Source organism: Anolis carolinensis, chromosome 4, assembly GCF_035594765.1.
Source record: "Anolis carolinensis isolate JA03-04 chromosome 4, rAnoCar3.1.pri, whole genome shotgun sequence".
NCBI lineage: Eukaryota > Metazoa > Chordata > Lepidosauria > Squamata > Dactyloidae > Anolis > Anolis carolinensis.
In genome coordinates, this window is record NC_085844.1 from 137,857,555 (window position 1) to 137,871,729 (window position 14,175).

General features: G+C 39.6%; 1 protein-coding gene across 6 annotated transcripts in view; it reads left to right on the top strand.

Annotated features, from left to right (window-relative positions):
* The window catches only part of sorcs2 (sortilin related VPS10 domain containing receptor 2), a 235,375-nt gene that overhangs the window by 140,515 nt on the left and 80,685 nt on the right, over window positions 1-14,175 (top strand). For all 6 annotated transcript variants that reach the window (XR_010005741.1, XM_062979510.1, XM_016993086.2 and 3 more), the window contains exons 4-5: window positions 7,353-7,517; window positions 8,290-8,363. Coding sequence is in view for 5 of the 6 variants with exons in the window: in XM_062979510.1 (XP_062835580.1) it covers window positions 7,353-7,517; window positions 8,290-8,363 (239 nt within the window). In the remaining variant the exon portion in view is untranslated. The remainder of the gene's footprint in view (window positions 1-7,352; window positions 7,518-8,289; window positions 8,364-14,175) is intronic.

Below are 14,175 nucleotides of genomic sequence, written 5' to 3' on the forward strand. Positions count from 1 at the left end.
AATAATTTTTTCTTAACCCCCAAATTTCTAACACTGAAGGACTTGAAAGTTTGGCTGGACATTTAGGAATCCAAAGAAAAAGGGCAGGCAAAGTTATCAAGGTGAACATAAAAACAGGAAGTAAGAGTTCTAGGTGGGATTAATGTCTCATTCTCTGCAGTGCTAGAGAACTGAAGTAAAAAAAATCCATTTGAGGAGGAGAATTCTCATTTGGATGAGGCAGTGCATTTTGGGCCCCTTCTACAACCATATAATCCAAATTACCAACGCAGATAATCAACATTATCTGCTTTGAACTGGATTATATACGTCTACATTGCCATATAATCCAGTTCAAAGATGATAATCTGGATTTTATATGGCAGTGTAGCAATGGCCCAAGTGTTCTGCTTCCGCAACTACATTTCTGAAACTGTTCACACCACTGGAAATTTCTAATATCCTAATTGAGTTACATCATGTTTTTGCAAAATTATTCAACACATTCTGCTAGGAACATTCAGACATTTCCTAAAATAGCTGAAGTTGCAAAATATTTCTGTCATGTAATAATTGAAAATTACACCGAAGCACATTAGGAATGTCAAATTAACATAAAAATAGCACGGGGTAAAGGCTGAAAATATGCAAAGACAAATTTAATGCTGCCATCTTTAGGTAATTCCTAGAACAGCATGTTTTACATTAGCCTGAATTGACATATTGATATATTACAATAAAATTTCAAGTAGAATTATCTCATGAACACTTTGAATGCATAGTTTCTCCCGTGCAATTGTGCATATGCAAAGAAAATTTAATATAACCTTGGTGTGTGTGTGTGTATCCTATCTTTATTCTGACATGGGACTCAAGGTAGCTAACAATGGATTTAAATGAAGTTCCACTAAAATCTTATTTTAGAAAACCAATTTTATTAAGAGGAAAAAGTTATGACTGCCTAATACACATTTAAAGCATAAAAAGCATATTAAATGACCCTCTGCCACAAAAGAGGCAATGATCTACCTAAATATAAGTCTTTTCCTCTTAGCAAAAAAAGAATGGAGAGGGGACCAACTGGGCCTCCTTTGGAAAGGCTTTCTCTGACCTCATCAAACTTGCCTCCAATTGTGGCTGAACCAAGAAAAAGCCCTTCCTCAAAAATCTTAACATTTGGGAAGTCTTGTTCATGGAAATTGGCTCTTTCAGATTGTCTGGAATCAAACTATGGACCTCAATACACTTACCAATTTAAGTGTCCTAGGATGTTTGCCAGCCATTTGAGGGATGGATCAGTATGCAGACCATGACATGACATCCCTCAACTTCTGGCAGAAGCCGTGCTCCCAACTGGTATGCAAGCGTCCTGGGATGCTTCCTCCTCAACACAGGCAGGCTCCCATATTGTGCTGGTTCCAATGGAGCCAGCATACTTTTGCCCCAGTTGAGCAACGCTTTCCCTGTTTGAAGGGGGAAGCATCACTGCAAAGGGGTGGCGTATGGAGCAATGGAGTCACCATGCTTGCTTCGCCATTTTTGCTGGCGAAAGTAGAGGAATTTGCTGTTCCCTATAATCAGCCCTAGTGGGGAACTTGGCCACAGCTCAATGAAGTGTCTGAATCCTTTCCAAAGGCAACCCCATCTTAAGTGTGTTACAGTAATCTTAGGCCCCTTCCACACAGCTGAATAAAATCCCACATTTTCTGCTTTGAACTAAAATATATGGCAGTGCCGACTCAGATAATCCAGTTCAAAGCAGATATTGTGGGATTTTCTGCCTTGATATTCTGGGGTATAGGGCTGTGTGGAAGGGCCCAAAGTAAAATGCAATCAAAGAGTGTGCATCTCTAGGAATTGGCACAGCTGAAACACCAATATTAACTGTGCATCTGTGCTCCTGGCTACTATGGAGATCTAGACCTCCAGGCTAGAAAGATGGGTTCAGGAAGAACATCCAGTCTACAAATCTGAGAGGAATATTACTCCATCCATTGTGGGCTGAATCCCTATTAATCAATGGCATCATAGAATCGAAGAAATACAGTATTCCATAAAAGTAGCAATAGTTTGCCATTTGTTTTGTATTTAGAAATTAATTAGCATACCATTTCTTTGATTGCCTTTGGCTTGTGCATCTGGTGGATTGCAATATACTGATCAGATGTGGAAAGGTTGAATCACTGAACTTTATGCACTTTGTCTGAATATTCTATATACTTTATATACACATCTTTTGGTTTTACATTGGCATTTCATCAGAGCTGTAGAACATTAATATATTTTACCTTTGCCTCCAGGTTGCAGAGTAACAGTGGGTTTTTCTTGCCCTTAAAAATTTAACTGTGACTCTTGGAAATGCTTACCTGTACTTTTTTTATCAGAACCGTTAAGAGCTACTTGTATGCCAGTTTCCCTTCTAAATGACATTCAGGTTGAAACATTGAGCTTTCTCCCACTACTTAGAAGAGAGCACTGAAGCACCTTCAATTTGAATATCTCCAGGGAGCACTGAACTATTTCCTATTGGAACTCATGTTCAGGAAACAGTGCTGAGTAAACATGGGGTCTAATTTAATCTCTGTATGATTTGCATTTTAATTTTGATTAAGGTTGCATTTTAATTGGGTGCTCGGCTTTGATTATGCTTTCTCCTTAAACTGTTGTTGCTAGGTTGCAATCCTTGGGAGATGAATGAGATAGAAAATTAATGTGGATAAATACACACCCATAATGGACCCCTCTTACTCTGCCCTTTGCTGCTTGTAGGGATGTGCCCTCCCTTGGTGCAATTTTAGACTGATGGAAGTGTTTAAAGCCGAGAAATCCACAGTGGTGCATGGATGAAGTGGTACATAACATCACAGTTGTGGTGTTACGTATTACATTAGATTATGATTAACAGGCATAATAATTTACAAATTGAAATATACTAATTTTGCAACATTAATTTGAGAGAACTTCGCCTTTTAATTTTACAAATGTGGAATGGAGTCTAAGAAATGGTGACCCACTTAATTCATTTTTCACTTAAAATTTCTTCTCCCAAGTGGCTGTTAATCTCATCCTGGAGAATTAGTTCAATGTTAGAGTCTCTTAAAAGCCTTTCTATCATGGATTGAAACTGTAACTCAGGTTCAACATAAAGGCAGAAAATGAGCACCAGGCACTTGGGAGACCTCCATTATAGGTATCCAAAGTGCATTGGAATAACTTATGACTTTAGCTGATCCTGAGGTCCTATATTTTCCTAGCCCCAGGAGAATTATTGCACTATGGTCTATTAGCATCTGTTAGCACCATAATCCCGTTCTCTGTGAAAACAGGGACAAACTGGCATTGTCCTTCCTTTTGAATTATCACCATAATAGCATCTATTGTGATTGTCTTATTTACCATGTCAGCTCATTGACCATTCCTCGCAATCCATGCTTTGCCCTTTCTAAGTACATGCAGATTTTTAACCATAATAATGGCATAATGCTCATTATTATGACAATTTGCCATTTCATGTTTCAGTTCATATTCCAATTTGTGGTTGTGCAGTACCAATTTTTTGGTTTCCCATGCATGTGTTCATGTCTTGGTACCTCTCATCATAATTTTTTTTTAAAGCAGTGCTTTTGAGTTGGAAAGATTAGCCGTTTCCAAGAAATGTTGCCCAGAGGATGCCTGACTGGATTTACTCAGTCTTCGAGGAAGCTCTTTCTGTGTCCCCCTGGTGTGCGACAGGAAGTTGCTGCTAACTGTGAGAGAAATGAGGTCGAACATTGCGAAAGCCATCCACTGCATGACTATCAGCCTCCTCCCACTAGACTCAAATCAAGGAAAAGCTTCACGAGGACCACCACTCCGCTTAATGTTCCTCCAGCAACAGCAAGAATGTCCTTCTGGGCAGCTAAACCAGGCAAGCCCAACTGGATGTCCCCCCATGAGGGTTTTCTTCCAGGGGCTAACCATGAATGGGCAACTTGGAAGTCCCTGAACAGACTCAGAAGTGGAGTGGGCAGATCAAAAGACAACTTGGCAAGGTGGCACTACCTGGAGGAATCCTCCACCTTGTGTGACTGTGGAGCAGAACAAACAACTCCGCATATGTATGCTTGCCCACAATGTCCTGCCTCATGTACCAAGGAGGAGTTGTTTAAAGCTATGGACAATGCAGTTGCTGTTGCCCACTTTTTGTCTAAAACTATTTAGCTGCTTGTGATTTCCTTTATTTCATCACTTTTAAATTTATTTATTATGCAATGCTTTTGACACAAAATAAATAAATAAAATCTTTTATCATAATACATATGGATGCATTGTTGACTCCAGTGGATGACAATGTTTTAAAGAATGAACCAGGGTGTGGTGTATGGTGTATGGGATTTTTTAAAAAATAATTGTAATATTTAATTCTGCAGAGTGTTTCAAAATGATGGACCCAATTTCAAAGCAGTATATTTCATGATAACAACATGTCATAGTTACACAAAAAGTTACAATCAGTTTAATGTGTTCTCAAGTTTTATTCACTACTTTGCTGGTATTGTTAGAAAAGATTCTGCTATATGGTATCATTTAGTTAGACCAGGGGTTCTCAAACTTTTAAAGCAGAGGGCCAGTCCACAATCCTTCAGACTGTTGAGGGGCCGAATTATCATTTGAAAAAAAAACCCGAACAAATTCCTATGCACACTGCACATATCTTATTTGTAGCGCAAAACAACAATAATAACAATGAAAGACCAATACAGTATTTAAAAATGAAAATAATTTTAACCAACACAAACCTATCAGGATTTCAATGGGAATTGTGGGCCTGCTTCTGGCCAATGAGATAGTCAAGTTAATTAGGATTGTTGTTGTTGTGTGTCTTCAAGTCATTTCAGACTTTGGGCAAGCCTAAGTCCAAAATTATTTATTTATTCATTTACTACATTTATTTACTATATTTATATCCCACCCTTCTCACCCCGAAGGGAACTCAGAGCAGCTGTATGTACATACAATATATTATATTATTAGCATAGCACAATATTAGCATTATATATTACTATATTAAACTATACCAGTATACTGTAATATTATATGTAATATATAACATATAATTAATATTATGATATGGTATTATTATTAGTATTATATTGTATAAAATGATAATATTATTATCAATATCATATGTATATACAATATATTATATTATTAAAACTGATATTAAAATATTATATTATAAATGAGTGCGGGGGCCAGGTAAATGACCTTGGAGGGCCGCATCCAGCCCCCGGGCCTTAGTTTGGGGACCCTTGAGTTAGACTAATAAACAACATTTTCACAGTAGCTTACATGGCCATCTTGCAAATGACAAGAGACCTAGGGCTGTTTGTGTGCTGGTAGAGTCATCCAGTGGGAATCATTTGTATCTCTATGCCCTACACTTCTAAGTGGCAAGAGTTTCATTCATAAGCAGTTCATGGCAGTTCATACAGTGATTTCCAATTGGCTCCATCTTTTTGAAACACCTTGTATTATAATATTTTATTTTGTAGGCTTCTAAACTGTATAGCTTTTAGAATTGTGAATTGCTTTGAGTCCAAACTTTGAACTTTGAGGGTTCCAATAGCTGTGGTGGTCAATTTGAATCTAGCACACCACATCGTAATTAAAAATGTGTGACCATTTTCAAAAGGCAACCCTTGTTAACAAATCAGCACTGTTAGTATATGTGTGACTGTAGCTGAGAATATGTAGCAGCAACTTTTCCAAAAGTATTTCTGCAGTATATCACATATAAAGAGAATGGGTACAACAACAACAACAACAACAACAACAACATACTTTATTTATATTTCATTCTGTTTCCCCAAGGGGACTCAGAGCAGATTACAGAATACATAAATGGCAACTATTCAATGCCGTTACACAATTAACAACAAAGACAGACAGTACATAGACAGAAGTAAGGCTTCCCATTTTTTCATCTCTGGCATCTGGAGGCTGTGCTCGACTCGGCCATGGGGAGGTGCTGTTATTCCGTTTTCCACGCTGAGGAGGCTGTTGTCCATGGACGCCTTTCTGGTTGAATTTGCCGGCATGCTTTTCAGGGACGCCTTTTACCTCATTGCCAAAATGGTACCTATTTATCTACTCACATTGCTGTTTTTAAACTGCTAGGTAAGCAGAAGCTAGGGCTGATGGTAGGAGCTTACCCCAACTTGTGTCTCAAACTGCCGACTTTACGCTCAGAAGATTTTTTTTAATAGCAAGCGGTTTAACCCGCTGTGCTAGCTGCAGCCCCTATACAACAAAAAATGAAGCAGAATACAGCCAGGAAAAAAAACCCTGTGAATTGTGCAGTTAAATTAAATTATTATTATTTTAAAATGTAGTTGAATAGAGCAAAAAGGGCAATGAATGGCAATGTGGCTGGGGTACTTCTCTGCTTGCCAGAAGTCGAATAATGCCAATAATTGGGAAAAGGAAGGCAGAGCTGAGAAAATTAAGCCCACAACATGCCCACACCACATGGATTCACCCAGTATCACTCCAGTTGTCCTGAAGTCCAAGAAGGATTAAATCCCCAGGATCCAGGGAATGGCTTGATCATTCTGCTGAATACTCTCCCCTTCTCCCATCATAACACTCTAAGCCTGTCAGTGTGTAATTAAGGCTAGTTCTCTATACCAGAGCTTTCCAAACTGTGTGCCGCAACATGTTGGTGTGTCACACAAACGTAACAAGAAATGACAAAAATCTTGGAAATGTATGTTATTTTCTTACAAATTATATATATTTAAATATATAAATGAAAGGTATTCATAAGATACGTTGTGTCCCCATAATACATACAATGTATCTATTACAATTTATGTTTTGGTTTAACCTTTGGTTTGCTAGTAAAACTGAATTACTGTGTTGCAAAAGTATGCATATCTGAAAAGTGTGTCACCAACATGAAATGTTTGGAAAAATCTGCTTTAGATCATTGTATTTGATAGATATGAGTGTACATTTCCAAACAACCTGAGCTGTTCAAGCCATACCCAGCTCTTTGAAACTACATTCTCCCCTACAAGTGTCATTTGGGGAAAATTTTAGGAGTCAAAAAGCCTGTGGAGATCCTGGGGAAGAAATTGTCTGCCAAACTGCCCATCTCTTATATAAAGGTTGTATTGCAATGTTGTCTTAAAATCTTTTTTACCCTCTTCCCCTTTGCAGAAATGTATGGTTTATAATAAATTGAACTGATGTGTTGTTTGGTACAATCGGACAATGTGTTTTTCAGCTCCTGCCTTCTTTTTGTTTTGTTTTTTCTAAATGAGATAAAGAGAATGTCTACAAATATACTACAGATTTCTAAGTCGATATCTTGTTCTTCCCTTTTTCAGATCATTCTTGTAAGTTCTTCCCATAATGACCTGGACCAGAGTCTTTTCATTAGCACAGATGAAGGAGCTACCTTTCAAAAGCAGCCCATTAGTTTCTTTGTGGAAACATTGATTTTTCACCCAAAGCGAGAAGACAAAGTGCTTGCCTATACAAAGGAGGGACAGGTAAAAAAGAACAAACCTAAAAGAGGCTTTGCTTTTGATAGTTCTGAACTATTGCACTGAAATGTGTTATGGGCCATCTAAAGGAATAGTGTTGAGCATTAGGGACATTAATTAGCAATGGGAAAATATAACCCATTTCTTGAAATCATTTGATTTAATTTGTGTGGTTGCCTTAGACCAGTGGTTCTCAATGTATGGGTCCCCAAGTGTTTTGACCTACGACTCCCAGAAATCCCAGCCAGTTTACCAGCTGTCAGGATTTCTGGGAGTTGAAGGCCAAAACATCTGGGGAACCACAGGTTGAGAACCACTACTTTAGATCTTTATATACAAAAATATTTCTATTTAAGGTGATGTTAAGCTGACATGAGAACAATGATGGTTCATTCACATGTACAGGTTATCTCACCAAGTGAGGAATGTCCATGTTGAATCAACTATTACAATATGATTATTTAAAAGATATGTGAGTAAAAGGCGTTCCATCATATGTTTTTGGATTACATTAGCATAGCCAATGGTGAAGAATGTTGGCAACAAATATCTGAATGGATTCACTTTGCCTACCTCCAGTTTAGATGTACCTGACTTCTATTTTCTTTTTAGTCACATTTTTCTGATATTGCAACAGGTTTGGTCCATTTCTCCTGTTAGTTTTCTGTTCAGTTACTTCCAGCATCAAATACTCATGTCCCTGTTTTTAATATATATTGTGAAAGGAGAGTCAGATAAGAGCTGTATTAATTGTGATTTCTTTTTCCTTCATTTTAAGCTCTTTGCATCTCTTGACTTGGGGGTACAATGGACTCTCCTGCAGGATTATGTCACAAAAGACCATATCTTTTGGTAAGAGGCTTACTTTTGCTCTCCAGAAATACATGAAAGACAGGATTGGTCGGGAAAATTTGTATTAATCACTTTGAAGATTCTCTGAAACAGTTGTCATATGCACACAGCTGTACAACACAAATGTAGAAAGCTGGCTTGATGTAGTTGTTTGAATGTTGGATTATGACTTCAGAAGCCAGTCTTTGAATTCCCTCAGTTATGCAAAGTTGGAAACCCAGTAGATGAACCTGGGCACAGCACAATCTTTCTGCCTCGGAGGAAGGCAAAGGCAGATATGCTTCTGAACAAATTTTGCCAAGATAAAACTATTATAAGGTCTTCATAACTTGGAAAAGACTTGAAGGTGCACCATAAGAAATAACAAATATCTTTAGGGTCTTATGCCCTTCACAAATTTTATAACAGACGAGAAATGTTAAAAGACAGACTTTCCTAGATTGAGATGTGTTAATAAAAAGCCAATCCTGCTTGCTTCCTCTTTAATTTGATTTAGTTTTAATGACAGGTTGGCTCTCATTCTGTCTTTTCCTATTAGGTAATTTACACTAGGTCATGAGTTCAATTTGTTTTGCTAAAGGGTTTCCTACTATGGACTCTACTGTGGTTGCCAACAGGTCATATTCTCTCTGTGTCAGTGTGACTTGGCTTAAAAAAGTACTTTTAAGGTGATATTGTTTTGCTGCTTTAAAACTCTGCCATGACCCAGTGGCTATCATTGCGTAGAGTGCTAATGTCTAAACCTCTTTTATTCTATAAAAAGGCACTAGTATCTAAATGACTGTTTTGGATGTTTTCATTATGTATGCTGTTTAAAAGTTTAAACTCTCTCTTAAGATCAGGGCTGCCAAACTGAAAACTGGAGAGGACTCTTGTCCCTTTAAAAGTTGTATAAAAGAAGGAATTTCCCAACTTGCTTGTTACCTGGTTGTGTGACATGGAACACCTGCTCTTTTACACATTCCCTATTGAAGGATCAGGAACTCTCTCTAGTTTTCAATCTGGCAATCCTATTTGTCACTGAATCCAAAAATTTTCAGGCATCTTATCACTGCAAAGCCTAGGGCTTTGAGTGTCTTTTCTCTGTTGCCTTGTTGAGTTGGGCTAAGGCCTTTTGCTGCCTCTCACCTTTTCACTGGAGCCCATACTCAGTCATGGAAATCTTTATAACACAAACTGCAACCAGTTCATGAGACAAATAATGTATACAGTGGGTGCTGAGTAGGGTTGTGTACAAATTTACTTTCCTCTGGTATCTTTGGTACTTCGGGAGCCTATAACGTAATGGCCCTCCTGGTACGAAAACCTGCCTGACATGAAAGCAAGTAGGAGCTGATCTCTGTTCCTCCTCCCCTATTCAGCATCACAGTTGAATCTTTTTGATTTTCCTTTATTTTCCTGATTCTTTTTACTTAGTGAGATTGACTGAGAGTTGGGGACCTGAGGGATGGAGGGTGGGGTGCTCATGCATGTTTAGGGGATTTCACCCTTTTAGCTTCTTTTTCTCCTTCCCTTACTCTCCTTCAGGAAATACTTATAAAATATTATTAATAATCCTAGCAAACAAAAAGAGAAGCCTACCTTCCTCTAGAGTAGAAAGTAGAAACAGCTTTAAGGAAGCAAAACCCCAAGCAGAAAGGAGATTGTAGCCGTGCAGGCAAGTGAGGGGATGTTTAAGGTAGTCCAGGGAGGTTAACTTGTCTGAGCTCCAGGTCATTGCTCTTCCTTCCCTGGGCCTCCTTAAAATGTCTTGGAAAGCTACTGGTGCTGGGAGAGAAGAAAGTGCGCTCCTGCCTCTCCTCTAGAGTAGAATAGCTTTAAGAAGCAGTAAACCCAGTCTCCTCCTCTACAAGTAGAAGGGGAAAGATCCACAAACTTAAGAGTAGCTTTTTAAATCCAGGTCTTAATGAAGAATATGGAAGAGGAGCCTGTGGGAAATCACCCCCCCCCCCCAATAATGGGCTGGATACAGTGCTTTCTTAACCCCTTTGCAGACACCCAGACTCCCATGAAGGGAAAAAAAGGAAAGGCCCCCAAGGGAAAGGGGAGCCTCATAAGTTCCTCATTGCTGTCAATGGACCAAAAAGAGCAAATTTTTGGATGCTGAATGAAATTGCCCATTCAGTAGGGTGCCCGTTTTGGGAGGTGCTGGAAAATGGATAAGGGGGGCTTCCGGTATCCAGCAAGCAGAAACGGATAGCAATTCACCCAAATACACAAGCCTAGTGCTGAGTGCGTGGTTGCTTAATATTTGATGTAGATGAAGAATTCACACAATTGCAAGAGCTGTCCTGTTTACTGCAACAAAAATGCTGTGGATCTTGGAGAATGCGAGAACGGGAGAAGTCCCAGCAGATTGGAGGAGGGCGAATATGGTCCCTATCTTCAAGAAGGGAAAAAAGAACGACCCAAACAATTACTGTCCGGTCAGCCTCACATCGATACCAGGCAAGATTCTGGAAAAGATCGTTAAGGAAGTGGTCCTCAAATACTTAGAAACAAATGCGGTCATTGCTAATAGTCAACACGGATTTACCAAAAACAAGTCATGCCAGACTAATCTGATCTCTTTTTTTCGATAGAGTTACAAGCTGGGTCGATACAGGGAACACTGTGGATGTAGCGTACCTGGATTTCAGTAAGGCCTTCGACAAAGTCCCCCACGACCTTCTGGCAAACAAACTAGTAAAATGTGGGCTAGATAAAACTACGGTTAGGTGGATCTGTAGTTGGCTAAGCAAACGAACCCAAAGGGTGCTCACCAATATGTCGTCTTCATGTTGGAAAGAAATGACAAGTGGAGTGCTGCAGGGTTCCGTCCTGGGCCCGGTTCTTTTCAACATCTTTATTAATGAATTAGATGAAAGGTTAGAAGGCACGATCATCAAGTTTGCAGACAACACCAAACTGGGAAGGATAAGCTAACACTCCAGAAGACAGGAGCAGAATTCAAAACGATCTTAACAGGCTAGAGAGATGGGCCGAAACTAATAAAAAGAAGTTCAACGGGGACAAATGCAAGATACTTCACTTCGGCAGAAAAAATGGAATGCAAAGATACAGAATGGGGAATGCCTGGCTAGACAGCAGTACATGTGAAAAAGATCTTGGAGTCCTTGTGGACAACAAGTTAAACATGAACCAGCAATGTGATGCGGCTGCTAAGAAAGCCGACGGGATTCTGGCCTGCATAAATAGGGGAATAGCATCTAGATCCAGAGAAGTCCTGCTCCCCCTCTATTCTGCCTTGGTCAGACCACACCTGGAATCCTGTGTCCAATTTTGGGCACCACAGTTGAAGGGAGATGTTGACAAGCTGGAAAGCGTCCAGAAGAGGACAACTAAAATGATCAAAGGTCTGGAGAACAAGCCCTATGAGGAGAGGCTTAAAGAATTGGGCATGTTTAGCCTGCAGAAGAGAAGGCTGAGAGGAGACATGATAGCCATGTACAAATATGTGAGGGGAAGTCATAGGGAGGAGGGAGCAAGCTTGTTTTCTGCTGCCCTGCAGACTAGGACACGGAACAATGGCTTCAAACTACAGGAAAAGAGATTCCACCTGAACATTAGGAAGAACTTCCTCACAGTGAGGGCTGTTCGGCAGTGGAACTCTCTTCCCCGGACTGTGGTGGAGGCTCCTTCTTTGGAGGCTTTTAAACAGAGGCTGGATGGCCATCTGTCGGGGGTGCTATGAATGCGATTTCCTGCTTCTTGGCAGGGGGTTGGACTGGATGGCCCATGAGGTCTCTTCCAACTCTACTATTCCATGATTCTATGAATTCTGGGCACCGCAGTTGAAGGGAGATGATGACAAGCTGGAATGTGTCCAGAGGAGGGCAACTAAAATGATCAAGGGTCTGGAAAACAAGCTCTATTAGGAACGGCTTAAAGAGCTGGGCATGTTTAGCTTGCAGAAGGGAAGTCTGAGAGGAGACATGATAGCCATGTACAAATATGTGACGGGAAGTCATAGGGAGGAGGGAGCAAGCTTGTTTTCTGTTGCTCTGCAGACTAGGATGCGGAACAATGGCTTCAGACTACAAGAAAAGAGATTCCACCTGAACATCAGGAAGAACTTCCTCACTGTGAGAGCTGTTCGGCAGTGGAACTCTCTCCCCTGGACAGTGGTGGAGGCTCCTTCTTTGGAGGCTTTTAAGCAAAGGCTGGATGGCCATCTGTTGGGGGTGCTTTGAACGTGATTTCCTGCTCTTGGCAGGGGGTTGGAATGGATGGCCCATGAGGTCTCTTCCAACTCTATGATTCTATGATCTAAACCCTCTATTGACTGAAATGGGGAAACTCACTCAGTGAACAGCGAGCAGGATTAAGCATTCTTTGCTTCATTTCGAGATCATCTCGTGGCTCCAAAATCTGTTAATGTAGATTCTTGTTGTTGACTTGATCGTTTAGTTTTTAAATGTTGTGTTATTGAAACAACAAATGTTTTTTCAGGATTGAAATAGTGTGTCCATTAAGGAAACTTGGATAGGAGAAAGAACAGAGGACAGTAACAAGTTGAACTATGAAGGAGTGGACAGAAATATCATAAGCAAGTCTATTTGGTGGAGGGAAAACATAAATAAAACATACTCTGTTGTGAAGATCAAGTTATTTTCTGTCTTTCCAAGTAACTCAAGAGTGCCAAAAGACATTAGCCTTTCATGCTAATTAGAGCAGACTGTTTGTTTGGTACACTTTAAAAAAATCCCCAATAGAAACAGAATGTAGCAACAACATTTTGAGCTACTCGTTTCATTGTAGTTATGAATAATGCTGTTTTGACTGAATGATTAAACAGTGGTTGTTTCATAAACCAGCACTGTGAATTGCAGATCTTGACTCCATTAATGTGCTTGGGTAAGTTTAACTTTAGCAGAGCTGTGGTGCAAGTAGACAAATGGGAAAAAAATTCTCTAGGGCTTCCTGTGATGTTGGTGAACGCCTTGCGTTGGTGTTTTGAGGATGGGATTTCTGAAATCGCTCTTGATCAGAGACATGAAAGTGAATGTCTTGGGGGGCCCAATTAGAAAGGATCAATGACAGAAACAACAGATTTAATTTGGATAGTAACTTGAGACCTGTCTCACTTGTATAAAATGAATTTGTAAGAGCTGATTTTTTGAAGTTAGGAATCAGATGTTGTCTGGAGGAAACATAAATACTACTAAGACCACTCAGAACTATTTTGAATATGGTTCAGCCCCAGTCCTCTGCTCAAGGTCAGTTTTGGAGGTGTATCAATTTACCGTACTAGCAGAACCTGCCATTACTGGGATCCAGGCATGACATGACAAAATAATATTGTAAAATTTATTTTGACAGATCTGAATGTGTTCTGAATGTACGTATTAGAGTTGCAAATTTAGTACCTCCCTTTTCTCAAGACTGCAGCTATTTCTTGGAAGAGGTGTAAAATAATATTACTTTTCTTTATTTATAAACTAGCTTTGGTACCCATTGATGCCCAGGTTATTTGAAAAGAGTATTATTTGCTTTTGGATGTTAGATAATATCAGTTTGGCCATATGTTACACTATTTCTTAGAAAAAAACTAATTCTTTCCTGTTGTTTTGTATGAATGCTCTCATTAGAAAATGCATAAGGATGTGGGTGAATTGGAATTCCCAAATATCTTGGGTCAATCCTCCCCAAACTCTGCCAGTAACACAGTTGGCCATCTTGGGTCTATATGCCAAATTTGGTCCTGATCCATCATCTGCTGGGTTCAGAGTTCTCTTGATGTGGTCGAACTACAACTCCCATATGTGAAAGACAATCACCACCAAACCCTGACAGTATTCGTAGTTGGCCA